The sequence below is a fragment of the Eucalyptus grandis genome, chromosome 6 (assembly GCF_016545825.1).
Source record: "Eucalyptus grandis isolate ANBG69807.140 chromosome 6, ASM1654582v1, whole genome shotgun sequence".
Lineage (NCBI taxonomy): Eukaryota > Viridiplantae > Streptophyta > Magnoliopsida > Myrtales > Myrtaceae > Eucalyptus > Eucalyptus grandis.
In genome coordinates, this window is record NC_052617.1 from 1,265,184 (window position 1) to 1,278,571 (window position 13,388).

General features: G+C 39.6%; 1 protein-coding gene across 1 annotated transcript; it reads left to right on the forward strand.

Annotated features, from left to right (window-relative positions):
* The first annotated feature begins 2,751 nt into the window (after window positions 1-2,751).
* LOC104451079 (patatin-like protein 2) lies at window positions 2,752-5,431 on the forward strand. Its single transcript, XM_039316094.1, has 7 exons — window positions 2,752-3,014; window positions 3,376-3,557; window positions 3,653-3,839; window positions 3,950-4,111; window positions 4,348-4,647; window positions 4,773-4,948; window positions 5,071-5,431. Exons 1-7 carry the CDS (start codon window positions 2,880-2,882, stop codon window positions 5,147-5,149), a joined length of 1,221 nt encoding a protein of 406 aa, XP_039172028.1. The 5' UTR covers window positions 2,752-2,879; the 3' UTR covers window positions 5,150-5,431.
* Window positions 5,432-13,388: the final 7,957 nt, after the last annotated feature.

Here is a 13,388-nt window from a genome sequence, read left to right on the forward strand (position 1 = left end):
TGACCACCTATTAAAGGTTGTGCCCGGTGAGGGCGTGATTGACCACCTATTAGAGGTCGTGCCCATCGGTCCGAGATCTACCACTTAATTAAAGGTCGTGCCAAGTGGGGCCGTGATTGCCACTGGTTGTTAAACCTTCCTATAGGGACGTGATTGGAAGCAGTGATTGATTTGCTAGAATGACATGTAATCGGCCGAGTCGATTGATCGCTGAGACGATCCAAGTGGTTGAATTGTTCTGATAATGTGATTGTGCCTCAGTTGTTTAGTTATCGTAATTGCACGTGGTTGAATTATATAAACTGTGCTAACCTACAGATGAAGACGAATGCGAGGTAAGTCTTCTATGTGATGTGGCTAGGCCACCTGAGACGATGTCTCATCCCGGTTGTGGGATTAAAATTTCGAGTCCCTAGTGGACGGAGCGATCAGATAGCTTTGGTTGGCCTTGAGGAGTTGCAGAGGTGAAGTCATAAATATTGGAGAACGTGTCCGACTTGTAGGTCGTAGGACAGTTCATTTTTAAGAGCTGGTCTTTTGTAGACTTTGGCCATAGACCTCTGCTTGTAATTATATTGAATTATGAAAGTGTTATGTTGTGATTTTTGCTTCCTGCTTTTCTATCCCGTATTTCATTATCAAAGGTTTTATATTACGCTCCGCTTGCGCAATAATAAATGAATGGGGTTGGCGACACTACCTGGGAATGTCGCATTTGCATGACCATGGTGAGATGTTGGCACACTCGAGGTTCAGGGCGTGACACTATGTCCTCGAAGTGAAAGATCAATGTTGCTACTTTAGCATGTTATCGGCGGTCATGAATAGATAAGGCCTTATGGGACGTGTCTAGAAAAACAGTTATTCTGAAATGGAGAGGGATATGAGTACGAAGGAGGACTATTATTGTTTTACATCTATCACATGTATTTACTGGTCGACCAATTATATCGCCTTTTGTGGTTGCAGATATAATTGTAAATACATGGTGTTTTGAGAATAGTCAAGTATAGCCTTTAAGGGATAAGTATACTTGGACTGATGTAACAAAATATGTTGGGACACTATGAGACATCGATTGTTTATTTCTTTTCGGGGTTGTAATCATTATGTCATCCCTAACAGGTGCATAATTTGAGCTCCCAAGTGCAGGTGTACTCACTGGTCGCACGGCTTACTTGCCAGTATGAATTTTTTTGTAAAGTTGATGAATATTGAATGCCTTACATTCTTGATAGAGCGCTATCAAGCCCATCATATCCGAGTGGGAGATGTAGTATTTTATAAATACGTCCATGATGGGGTGCAATTGGAACGCACCATTTCATCTTGATACGCTATGATGGAAATACACCATTGAAAGGGTATGAAGGGAGATGTATAAAAGCCTCCTAAAGACAACCGTTGATGGTTGTTAGCAGAACGTACGCTTAGAGAGAACGTACGCTCCTTTTCTCTCCCCTTTCCATCAAAGCGTTCCATTTCATCTTTACGAGAATAGTTTGCATTTATGCCGTGGAAATCGGATGCTTTCCTTGTGATTGCATTCAGACCAACGTGAAATAATTTTGTTCGTGTTACATCGACAATTCAACGTTCATTCCGGGGCTAATTGTTCTTTGCGCATCGGATAAAGGTAAGTCGTCTTCCGCCAACTTGAATTCCAACAAATCTTAAAAAATTCTATTATGTTTTCATGGTTATACGAACTGTCAATATTAATTACAGCTAATCGTCTTTAAGCACTTTAAGAAATGTTTTGCAGATTTTCTAGAAGAAGAATACCGGCATATCGTTTTGAATAGTTCCATCTTTATAACTTTGACATATTTTTGCCGATAAGCTGCAAGTCCTATAATTAAGGGTCACTGCTACAATATACGAAAGTAGATATTTATCCGGAAATGGGAACAAACTAATCGAAAAAAAAAAATCGATGCCCCTTCTCTTGATTTTCCTCTCATCTTTAATGTTTACGGAAAATTGAGAACTAGGCTCGCAATTTGATTGGGTCTGACCATTTCTCATCTCTTGAAATTTCCATGACAACCATTTCAAAGCCGCCTTCATCAATCAATCTCCGGTGGTTTCCCAATTCAGACGGGCGGATTGCACTCATTAATGGTCCCAGACCTTCGTCGAAACAACTGCAGATTCGTCACCTTTTGCGAACCTTTGATTAAATCAAAACTATAGTTCGAATCGTCTTACCATGTAGTCCGTTTGAGTAATGCACCAATCATTGTTCATGTACCGTCCATTTAATCTTGTGAAGAGAACAAAGCTAACCTCGAGAACGAGTTTTTTTTTTTTTTTTTTGGGTCCCAAAACAAGTTGTTTAGATAGTGCCAAAAAAAAAAAAAATCTAAAATAAGCCCTTGGTATATGACACATAGCCAGTCGATCGCTGGTCACTATCGTGGCCAAGTACAAGTTCACTCTAATATAAGGCTCTCAAGCTGTGTTCAAACCTACGGGTCTCCTTGAAAGTCTCACCAGAAATTCTTCGCATATGCATCGGTGACTGAAGGCTGATCACAATGTTGACGAAGCCCTTTTGAATTTGGACTTTTCAATATGGTCCCCGCACATGAAGAGTCTAGGGTCCAACTTAACCAGTTCCCAGCAACTTCGATTGATTCCGGTCAAATTTGAATCGTAGCGTTTCGTGAAACCCAGTGAAAATGTGAGGGAATGAGAGCCTATAAATACGCATGGCTCATGCATTGGAAAGCCATCACGCAAACTAGCTCTTTCTCTCAACTTGATACACTAGCTCAAAACATTTCCTCTTTCTCCCTCTCTCTGACAGCTCTCAAAGGCACCAAGAGTACATACTTGCAAGTACCTCGTTTCGTTTCGTTTGATTCCATTTACAAATGGAAAGAGCAACGAGTTTCCCTCTTCAGCCTCCAACTTATGGAAATTCGATTACCATTTTGAGCATCGATGGTGGTGGGATAAGAGGCCTTATCCCTGGAACCATTCTTCATTTCCTAGAGTCAGAACTTCAGGTGAGCACACTATATACGACTTCTGTTGTATCGATTATCAATATATTTTACCGATCCTATTAGCATATTAGTAGGCTTCACAATCTTTAAAAATTTCTGCAAAGCGATTTTGTCAACATGAATAATATATATATCAATTTTAGTGAGCAAAACGATATTCGTTAGATTTATATGCACTTAGACGATTTGCATGTAGTTCTCGTAATGCATGCATGTAAAAGGTTTTATGCATGCTTGTCCTAAGCAAACTTTCAAAGGACAGGACTATTTTCAATATATATAAAGTACACGCAAGCAATAATTGTGTAACCCATATCTGATACATCGATCTTGAGCTAAAAATGTTTGACGAATTTTGTAGAAACTAGATGGTGAAGATGCAAGGCTTGCAGATTACTTCGACGTTATTTCTGGAACAAGTACTGGCGGCCTTGTCACTGCCATGCTAACCACTCCCAATGAAAACAATCGCCCTGTATTCGCCGCAAAAGATATCAAAGACTTCTACCTCAATCACTGCCCTAAAATCTTCCCCCAAGACAGGTAAAAGAAAAACATGAAGGAGTTGCTAATCTCTCTTCATGGTTTAATTATCTCTTAACTGATAGAATTTAATAAATGTCCCTAAAACTATGCAGTTGCCCTTTCAAACCGGTTACGAAGATGATCAAAGCCATGGCGGGACCCAAATACGATGGAAAATACCTTCACAGTGTCGTGAGGGACGAACTTGGAGACAAAAGATTGCACCAAACATTGACAAACGTCGTGATACCGACGTTCGATATCAAGAGCCTTCAGCCAACTATTTTCTCTAGCTACCAGGTCATTCATCTCTTCATATTCTTCTTGAAATTTCTCCATGGTTTTGAGGATATGTAGACAGTGAACTCTTACAAGGATAACCAACATTATTCTCATCAAATTGTCGACAGCTGAAGAAAGATCCGAGCATGGATGCCTTGCTCTCGGACATATGCATTTCGACCTCAGCCGCACCAACTTATCTCCCGGCCCATAAGTTTGAAACGAAGGACCCCACAGACCAAGTGAGGGAATTCAACCTCATCGATGGTGGCGTAGCTGCAAATAATCCGGTAAAATAATCAAATTGGCCTCCTTGTATATGAAATCTCAAACATGAAATTCCTCCTATGGATAATTCTTAAAAGAAATCAATTTCAATAAATACAGTCAATGATTGCTCGACACATAACTTGATTGATTCAGTTTATCCTTTATCATCTTTGCATAAAAGTACTTTATTGTCGAGAGTTCGTTCTCAATTAACGTGTGACATAAACTAATTATCTATGATATTCCCATTGTGTAGACATTGGTTGCGATGGGAGAGGTGACCAAGGCAATCATAGGAGGGAATCCAGACTTCTTCCCTATAAAGCCAATGGATTACCGGAGGTTCTTGGTGATCTCACTCGGGACCGGTACCAGGAAGGCTGAGGGGAAATATACGGCACATGAAGCAGCCAAGTGGGGAGTGCTGGGTTGGTTGACCAGCGGTGGCTCCCCACTGATCGACGTCTTCAGTCAAGCCAGCGCGGACATGGTCGACTACCACCTCTCCGCCGTATTTCAAGCCCTACACCTCCACGACAATTATCTCAGGATCCAGGTATATCTAGCATCCACAGAAATTCTCTTCAAAGATTCCCAGACGAAGAATTTTCCCACAAAAATATTGTAACGCATAGGTCTGTTTTATGCTGATCATTGCATCTTCATGGCTTGATTTTTCAGGATGATACATTAACGGGTGCTTTATCATCTGTGGATGTGGCCACGAAAAAAAATCTGAACGACCTAGTCAAAACTGGTGAGGCATTGTTGAAAAAGCCGGTCTCTAGGGTTAACCTGGAGACCGGAGTTTGTGAGCCCACGCCCAACCAAGAGACCAACGAAGAGGCTTTGAGAAGGTATATGCATTAGAAATCACGAACAGTCAATTTCAGGATAAGAAAGACATGACGATTTTACTAATTTTTGCATTTTTGGGCTGGTTTGACTAATGTAGCTTCCCCTTTGATATATACTGCAGGTTTGCTAAATTACTCTCCCAAGAGAGACAGCTTCGCCTTGCAAGGTCGCCTCATGGACATGCCAATACACAGAAGTGATTATAATCGAGGGCCAGCGATCTTCTTGCATAGTTTTGCTGGTTTTGTAATTTCGAGATGGCGACAAACTAGTTGTCTTTTTATTAATTTTTTCTCCTCATGATTCTTTTATTATTGAATAATTCCTTTGGTCCTCCGGCTAAGATTGACTTTTCTACTCTTGAATAATCCCTTGTGAGGCTAGGCCTAAGATTTTCTGCAATTTCTTTCCCTACTATTCATCATCACTGGACACGAATGATTGTAAGCTAATTTCTATGGAATGAATTCTCATTACCGTCACAGCTTCGTATTATAATTGTTTTGTTGTGGTCAGAGTCATAGACATGTGCATTAAGTCACATATTCTATCTTGTTGTGTAAACAAGATGACTATATTTCACTTCACCGCGAATATGCCCCCTAGATAGTGATGTAACTAAAAGAAACCATTCCATAGGTTGACTATAACTTAATTGAAGTGGAAAGATTTTTTACTTTTTTTTTACTCGTTTTCTGGCCATTATTGTTCTTCTAAACATAAGTCCAAAAGTATGACCTAACAATTGAAAAATGCTAATCTATTCTAAAACCAATGAATCTAGCTAACTTTCTTTTTTCATAATAGGATATTAGGATAAATAATTTGATAATTACCCATTGGCTGGGGAACTGAAAAAAGGACTAGAAGCAAGCCATCTAAAGCATATACAGCTACGTAAGCATTGAATCATTGTTTACTTTTAGTTAACATCTGGCAGAGCCTTTATGCGTTGGTCAAAATGGAACTTAGTTTTTTATTTGCTTAGTGCATCAAGGTTTTCTATCTCCTCAAGCATTTATTTTTCACTTTGATAATTGACTATTAAATTCTTGCTTAGGCACTTCTATAATCACCTATTGCATATTAGTGGTTTAGGCTTGAAATTGACTCAGATCAATTGTAATTTTAAAATAAAGAGAAAATATATCAAAAATGAGTTAGATTTATCTAGTGTAATCAAATTCTCAGATCCCGAAAATCTCTAGTTCTCAAAGTAAGATGTTCTCCCACATTTTAGTTTTTACGTGGGTTTCTAATAGACCCCTAATAGATTAATGGCAACTCCAAATTGAATTGATTATCGCATAATAAATAATTTAATTGAAACCCCAAAGTTAGAATTCGTATGAGTTTAGAAGAGTCTGCACTAAGCATTCACTTAATTATTCATTAGTTTTCTCTTGACGGTTCACCTCTAGAAAGGTTTCTACAAAGCAAGAGATACATTCCCCATTGCAAGAGGACCAAAAGTTTCGCAAATTTAATATAAGAAACTTCGCATTTTCATTGGCCTTAGTTATCAAAAGCATAGTCTTTTAGCTTTCAACGTCCAGCCATCTTTGAATTGCTTTAGAGGTTCGCTCAGAGAGCTTTGCCTATCAAGCCTCCACATGGGATCACCATGTGCAAGTATGCACGTTCAAGCCCCTGATGAACTCAGAAGACCAGCGGATATGGCAAATGTATGATAATGAATAATTTACACAATACCCTTAAATTGACCCTCTCATTTCATGAAGATCGATCCTAAACTTTTTCGAAGTGATAGAATCTGACTTGCCACTTCAATCTCCCGTGGCTGCTTTTTCTGCATCTGATTTCTCGCTGCCTAACATTATATGCAGGGAAAAGAAAATAGAGATATAGAGTTGTCGAACGTGGGATTCAACTTGAGTGTTTAATAAAAGAAGAAAAACTTGCAGCACAGTGATGAGCTGAGCTTTCGCGGTCAAAAAGGGAAGAGAAAGAACTGCGTTTTGAGCTAGTGCTTCATGGTAGCGCACATGGGAATGGTAAGAAAGTGACCAAAGCGATGATATGTATATCGCACACTGTCTTTATTTTCCCAGTCACTGTTTTTTTGCTTGTGGTAGATAAGTAGTATTGATGGGAAGGTAAATTTTATGTGCGACGTAAACAAGTATTTTCGGTGACGTGTGAAAAGAATGAGATAAATCTCACATGATATATCAAAAATTTACTTTTGAAAATTTCAGGAGCAGAAGAAACACAAGATATTGGAAAATATCAGGGCATTAATTTATTCGAAAAATCTAAAGTAGAGTTGGTGAGGCTACTAATCAAAGAATTTTTTCTAAAAAGAGAAAATTGTCCTTTGAAAACTTTTTATGCCCAGAAAAAGTAACTTTCATATTCACAATGAAAGCCTTGACTTGGATTTCATCCCCTTAAAGAATGGACAGAAAGATCTCAACAATTCATGACACGACTAAGGTAAGGCCAAGATTAAGAATGGCGATTAGACACATGATTGAAGCTAAAGTTAATGTAACTCGGTAGTACTATTCACAAATGGATGATGCTCCACCAATCAATGAATAAGCTGTTTGGGACACTTTCAGGCACATGATGTTTGTGTTAATAGTCGATTGAATGACACATACATTTGAAAGGATGAAAAAAACAGCACCGTACACCCATCCCCCTTCCTTTCCTTTTATTATTTTTTTATCTTTTTCTCTTGCTGTGCACAAATGCCAACGGTTTCTGGATATCTTTGCTCTCTTTCAGTACTTTATAGAAGCATCATATTTTCTTTCAAATTGCTTTATTTTCACAATTAACATGTAGTATTGAAAGGGTTTCCTGCATCATTGAATTTTCGTATTTCAACGGGTTAGTTTTGCTTCTTCTTCTTTTTTTTAAGGGATTTCGACGTCTTACGTACATTCAGCTTTTCTCCACACAATGATTTATATTTTAGGAGTAATTCCTTCAAATCCATGTAATCTCTCTCTCTCTCTCTCTCTCTCTTCCAAGACGAAGTTTTATCATAACATTTCTCTATATGTGGCATACAACATTGTCAATATTGCTACTTTCGTAGAAAGTGACCTCTAGTCTATCTATATCGTTCCCATTCTAAATACTTGAGTTGCTAGCCAACGCGAGCTTTGATTTTTGCCTTTAGGTTTATCATCCAGGGTAATGCTATTTATGTACTGATTGAATTGCCGAAGATATAAATAGAAAATAGGAAATTAGGGTTTTCCTGCTCCCAAAATGGCCCCGTGCCTTTAGTTTATTGTTCAAACCTACAAGTCTTTTCTTGTGGCGTTGAAAGTCTCACCAACAGTTCTCCCCTTAAAAGACCTCTCATCATCAGCTGGCCATGATGGTTCAGCTCCCCTTTAAAATTTTGACTTTTCAATCAGTTTCTGGGATTGAAGAATGTCCGGTCAACTTAAAACATTTCCGGGCAAGATCGTGCGTGGGATTTCGATCAAAATTTGTATGAAATGCGACCTGCATATACTGGCTTCGTATCCAAGACTAAGGCCGAAAAGCTCTCACCCGCCCGATACATTTGAAGTTCGATCTCTCTCTCTCTCTCTCCCTCTCTCTCTCTCTCCCTCCTCTCTCTGAGACACCCAACGCGCTTCTGTTTTGTTCATATTATTAAGTCCTTCTCGAAAAGTTTGCCGCTCCAGCCTCCAACTTATGGAGTAAACTTCTCAGCAAATTCGACGACCAAGGATAATTCTAAGTAATTATAGAAATGAGATAGAGAGAGAGAGATCCATTGACTTCACCAATTTGGAGTTAGCTACCGATTAGGGAAAAATGGGAAAATTGATTAAAAAATCTTAAATTTATTACTTTTTTGTTAATTTAGTCTTACCATTTTTAATGTTGTCAATTGAATCATAAACATTTTCACGTTTTGTTAATGTAGTTCATCTAGCTAATTTTGACCAGAAATTTTTGAAGTGAACATAGCGCAACCTATGGGTATAAGTAACGTTGATGTTGACAATTTTTATTAATTTTTTAATATTTTTAAATTTTTAGCAATTTTTTTATTGTCTTTTTTCTTTTATTTTCTTTCTTTTCTTTCCTTTTTCATTTTCTCTGCCAATCGCCAAGCCTTAGCCACGATTAGCAATTAGCCAAAGGCAATGGCCGATGAGATCGCCCTCGTCGAGATCGCCCTCGGGGCCTTATTCCCTCAGAATTTCATGCCAATCACTACCGTATGCTCAGATTTTGAATATGATGATTGGATAATGCAAATTGAACGTTGATTGTGAAAAATAGAAATTATTATTTTAATGGGAGCATTTGAGTGAAATGATAAGTGTCCGGGGGTCAGTATTGAATTATCGTGTGCTGGTTGAAAGACTCGGTCGCAATAGTGGCTAAGCCAACTAGACCTTTATTCCTTTAGAAACGCTGTCAATATAGTGACGAGGCTCGGGTCGCAGTAGAGGCTAGGCCAATTGGACGTATGCTGCTTTAGGAATGCCGTCGACGTAGTAACGAAGCCGTGCTCCAAGGTGGGGAGATGATGCCTGTCTATATGCCAGTAGATAGCCGAATTGCGAGTAGGCTATGCCCTTGTGTGGCAGTGATTAATAATTGGAATGCTTGCTATGATTGTGAATTATGTGAAATTGATTGTGTTCCGGTGGTTTAAGTTCTTATTACTACCTGTGATTAAGTGATACGAACTGTACTAATCTGCAGGAAGGAAGTAAGACGAGATAAGTCTTCTGTGTTATGTGGCTAGGCTACTCTTGGGTGTATTTTCTTTTTAATAGAGGTTTAGGAGGGGTGAACTTGCTGAGACAATGTCTCACCCCGTTATGGGAAAAATATTACAGGTCCCTAGATGGCAAAGCGTCACGTGCAATATGGGGTCCCACAGATGATGGATTTTGAGTTTACCTATATCCCTATTGCTGGGACTACCCTGACGCGGGAGTTGGTTGAGTCCGTGGTTTGGGTTGATGAGGGACTACCTGAGTTGGTTCCTCATCGATACAAGGCATGGTTCATTGGCTTCCGTTAGGGGGGTCAGGAGGGTCCATTACGAGGTTTTGACGGACCTACTATAGGGACTGAAAGTGGGAGGCTGCACACCCTATGGACCTGGACACCCCTGATGGTGTTGTGATAGATCTGGAGCCCCCGGTGGCCATGGAGGAGGACCCATCTTCTTCGGAGACTGTGGAGTCGGATGTGGGATCGGCGAGCAAGTCCGACTAGTAGTCTTAGGACCGTTCCTTCTTTTGGTAGACCGATCTTTTGTGCAGGCTGACCCTTTTTTATGCACATAAACTCTGACCCATTTTGGTGTATATGTAAACTCTAGTGCGAGTATATATGAAAATATGATGGTTTGTTTTTGGATTGATTTTTCCCGCTGTCCTATCCCTTGCGTTTTTGTCTAGCATTTTATAATACGTTCCGCTTGGGCAATCAATAAATTAATGGGGTCGGCGACACTACCTAGGAATGTCACACTTGCATGGCCATGGTGGGTTGTTCACTTGTCTCGGGGTTCGGGGCGTGACAACGCCCCTGGATGCATGGACAGAGGCTAGAACGGCGCTGGCTCGTGCAACACGCGGGTGGGATCGGCTGCAGCAAACGACGATGGCGCCGGCAGTCTTGGCTCCGACAGTGGCTATGCGACGGCAAGGCTACTCCGACTGGTCTTCCTTGGCTTGCTGGTGTTCGCATGACACAAAAAGGAAGGAGAAGAAGAGATGAGGGAGAGAGGAAAGATCTAGGGGACAAGGGCTCCACTTACGTCAATTTTCTAGTGCTTTGTCTCCTTGATCTCTTCCTAACCAAGTATGGCTTCCTATGCCACCATTCAACCACCAAAGCACATCTCACAACTCATGAAATGGTCCAAAAATGGCTACAGGAAGGGGGCACACAAATTTGAGGGGATTTGGCTTTAATTGGTCTTAGTTTCATCTTTAATTCAATCTCATATGGCATTTATAAATTCAATTGACATCTCAATGTTCCAATTGATATATTTCATCACCTATGGATCCATCTTGCATCCCAACTTTGTGACCAAAAATAATCCCCGGTCTTTTCTGAACAAAAACAGTCATATGCCGACTTTTTCCCAAAAAGTTTCGGGTTGTAGAAAAATCTTCTAAAACTGAGTCGACACTCTTAGAATTTATTGTGACATGACAGAATCTTTAATTTTTGAAATCGAACTTAAATTCGCAGTTAATTTCACTTAGACGCATTTTTAGCATGACCTAGGCTACCGGGTAGTTTTCGAATATTTTTAGTGCAAATCACCCATGGTCGATTTTCTTTGAGCCACAATGAACCCATTTGACACATTGACGACTCTCGATTGTCGTGAAAATCTCAAGGATTCAAATACAGACACAGGAACCAAAATGACAGAAGAATCAATCTAGGGCCGATCGACGAGAATTTTCCAATTTAGTTATGTCACCCACGATTAACCTCACATCTCAATCGAATAGACCTATCTCTGATCTCAAATCGATTTTTAATTGTGTCGTAATGGCCTCTAAAGATGAGCACGGTCGAGAAATCGATTCCTGGTCGAATTCTCAAGTCTATTGAAATAAAATTCCTTAATGACTTCTCTGAATAGTCTAGTTATCTCGAGAGTGATTAGCTCTGAGAACATGCCTATAGGCGCGTTGATGAAATGCCCAATTTATTCAATAGAAAGGGGAATAAAAAATTTGGGTTATTATAACTCTTCCCCTCTTATAAAAATTTTTCCTCGAAATTTAAACTATTACAAAGCTTCGTCAAAAAGGTGGGGTTATAACTATCTCATCGACTGTTCAATCTCCCATGTCGCTCCTTCGGTTTTGTGGTGTTGCTAGACCACTTTGACCAATTGAATAGTCTTTGTATGCAGAACTTGCTTTTTTCGATCCACTATCTAAACCGAGCTTTCAACATATGATACACGGTCATCCACATCCAATTTCAACCTTTATGAATCCATCTTGCATCACAACTTTGCAACTAAAAATAATCCACAGTCTTTTCAGAACAAAAACGATCATTTGCTGATTTTTTCCCAAAAAGTCTCGGGTTGCAGAAAAATCTTTTAAGACTGAGTCGATACTCCTAGAATTTATTATTACATGACAGAATCTTCAATTTTTGAAATCGGACTTAAATTCGCAGTTAATTTCACTTAGACTCGTTTTTAGCATGACCTAAGCTATCGGGTAGTTTTCGGAGATTTTTAGTGCAAAAAACCCATGGTTGATTTTCTTCGAGCGACAATGAACCCACTCGACATATTGGCGATTCTCGGTTGTCGTGAAAATCTCGAGAATTCAAATACGGACACAGGGTACCAAAACAACAGAAGAATCAGTCTAGGGCTCGTGGCATCCTGAATTTCCAATTATGTTTTCAATAAAATGAGTGAGCATTTCATCTGCATGCATATAGTTCTTTTCTCTAAGTTCGCAACTAACGAGAAGACTAGTCTATTAGGTGAAGCCGTTAAGAGATTCTAATGCATCAGACTTGAGAATTTGACTAGGAAGCGACCTTTCAACCGAGCTAATCTACAAGGGTCATTATAGCACAGTTAAAAATCAATTAGAGACCAGAGATAGGTCGACTCGATAGAGGCATGTGATCAAGTGTGGGTGATTCCACTAGATCATACAATTCTTGTCAATCGGCATTAGACCGGCTTTTCTGTCGTTTGGGTACCCTATGTCCATATTTAAAACTTTGAGATTACCATGACAACCAAGAGTCGCTAATATGTTAAAGATGTACATTGTGGCTTGAAAATAATCAACCACGGGTCAAATACATTAAAATTTCTAAAAGTTACCCAGTAGATTAGGACGCGCTAGTATCGCACCGAAGTGAAATTAACCGTGAAGTGGAAATTGAATTTTGAAATTGGAAGTACTGTTGTGTCATAAATTATTTTAGGAACGTTGACTCATCTTCGGAAGATTTTTCATGCAAACCGAGTTTTCGGCAAAATGATCAAGGTATGGTTATTTTGGTTCGGAAATTTGGTAGGCTCACTTTTGGTAGTACTTTTGGGATTCAAGATGGTTCTATGGTCAAGTAAAATTGTGAATTGAAGTGTGATGATATTGGATTAATTTATGGACTTCAATTTGGCTCAATTGGAAGGGGATTGAATGAAATTGAATGAATTGATGTACAACATTTCAAAATTCGTATGCCATGGTACAAGGAGCAAATTGGACCCATTGGAAGCTTGTTGTGGAAGCTTGGAGTGAGTGGAAGGTGACCTCATGTAAGGTCATGGTGGGGCCAAAGTGGAGGAGATTTGGACAACCGGAGGGTGCTCTTTTGCCCCCAAAAAGTGCCCATCAACATCATCTTCTACCTTGATTCAAGGGTTACTTGGGAGTTGGAGAGGAGAGAGAAAAGCCAAGGGAGACTAGC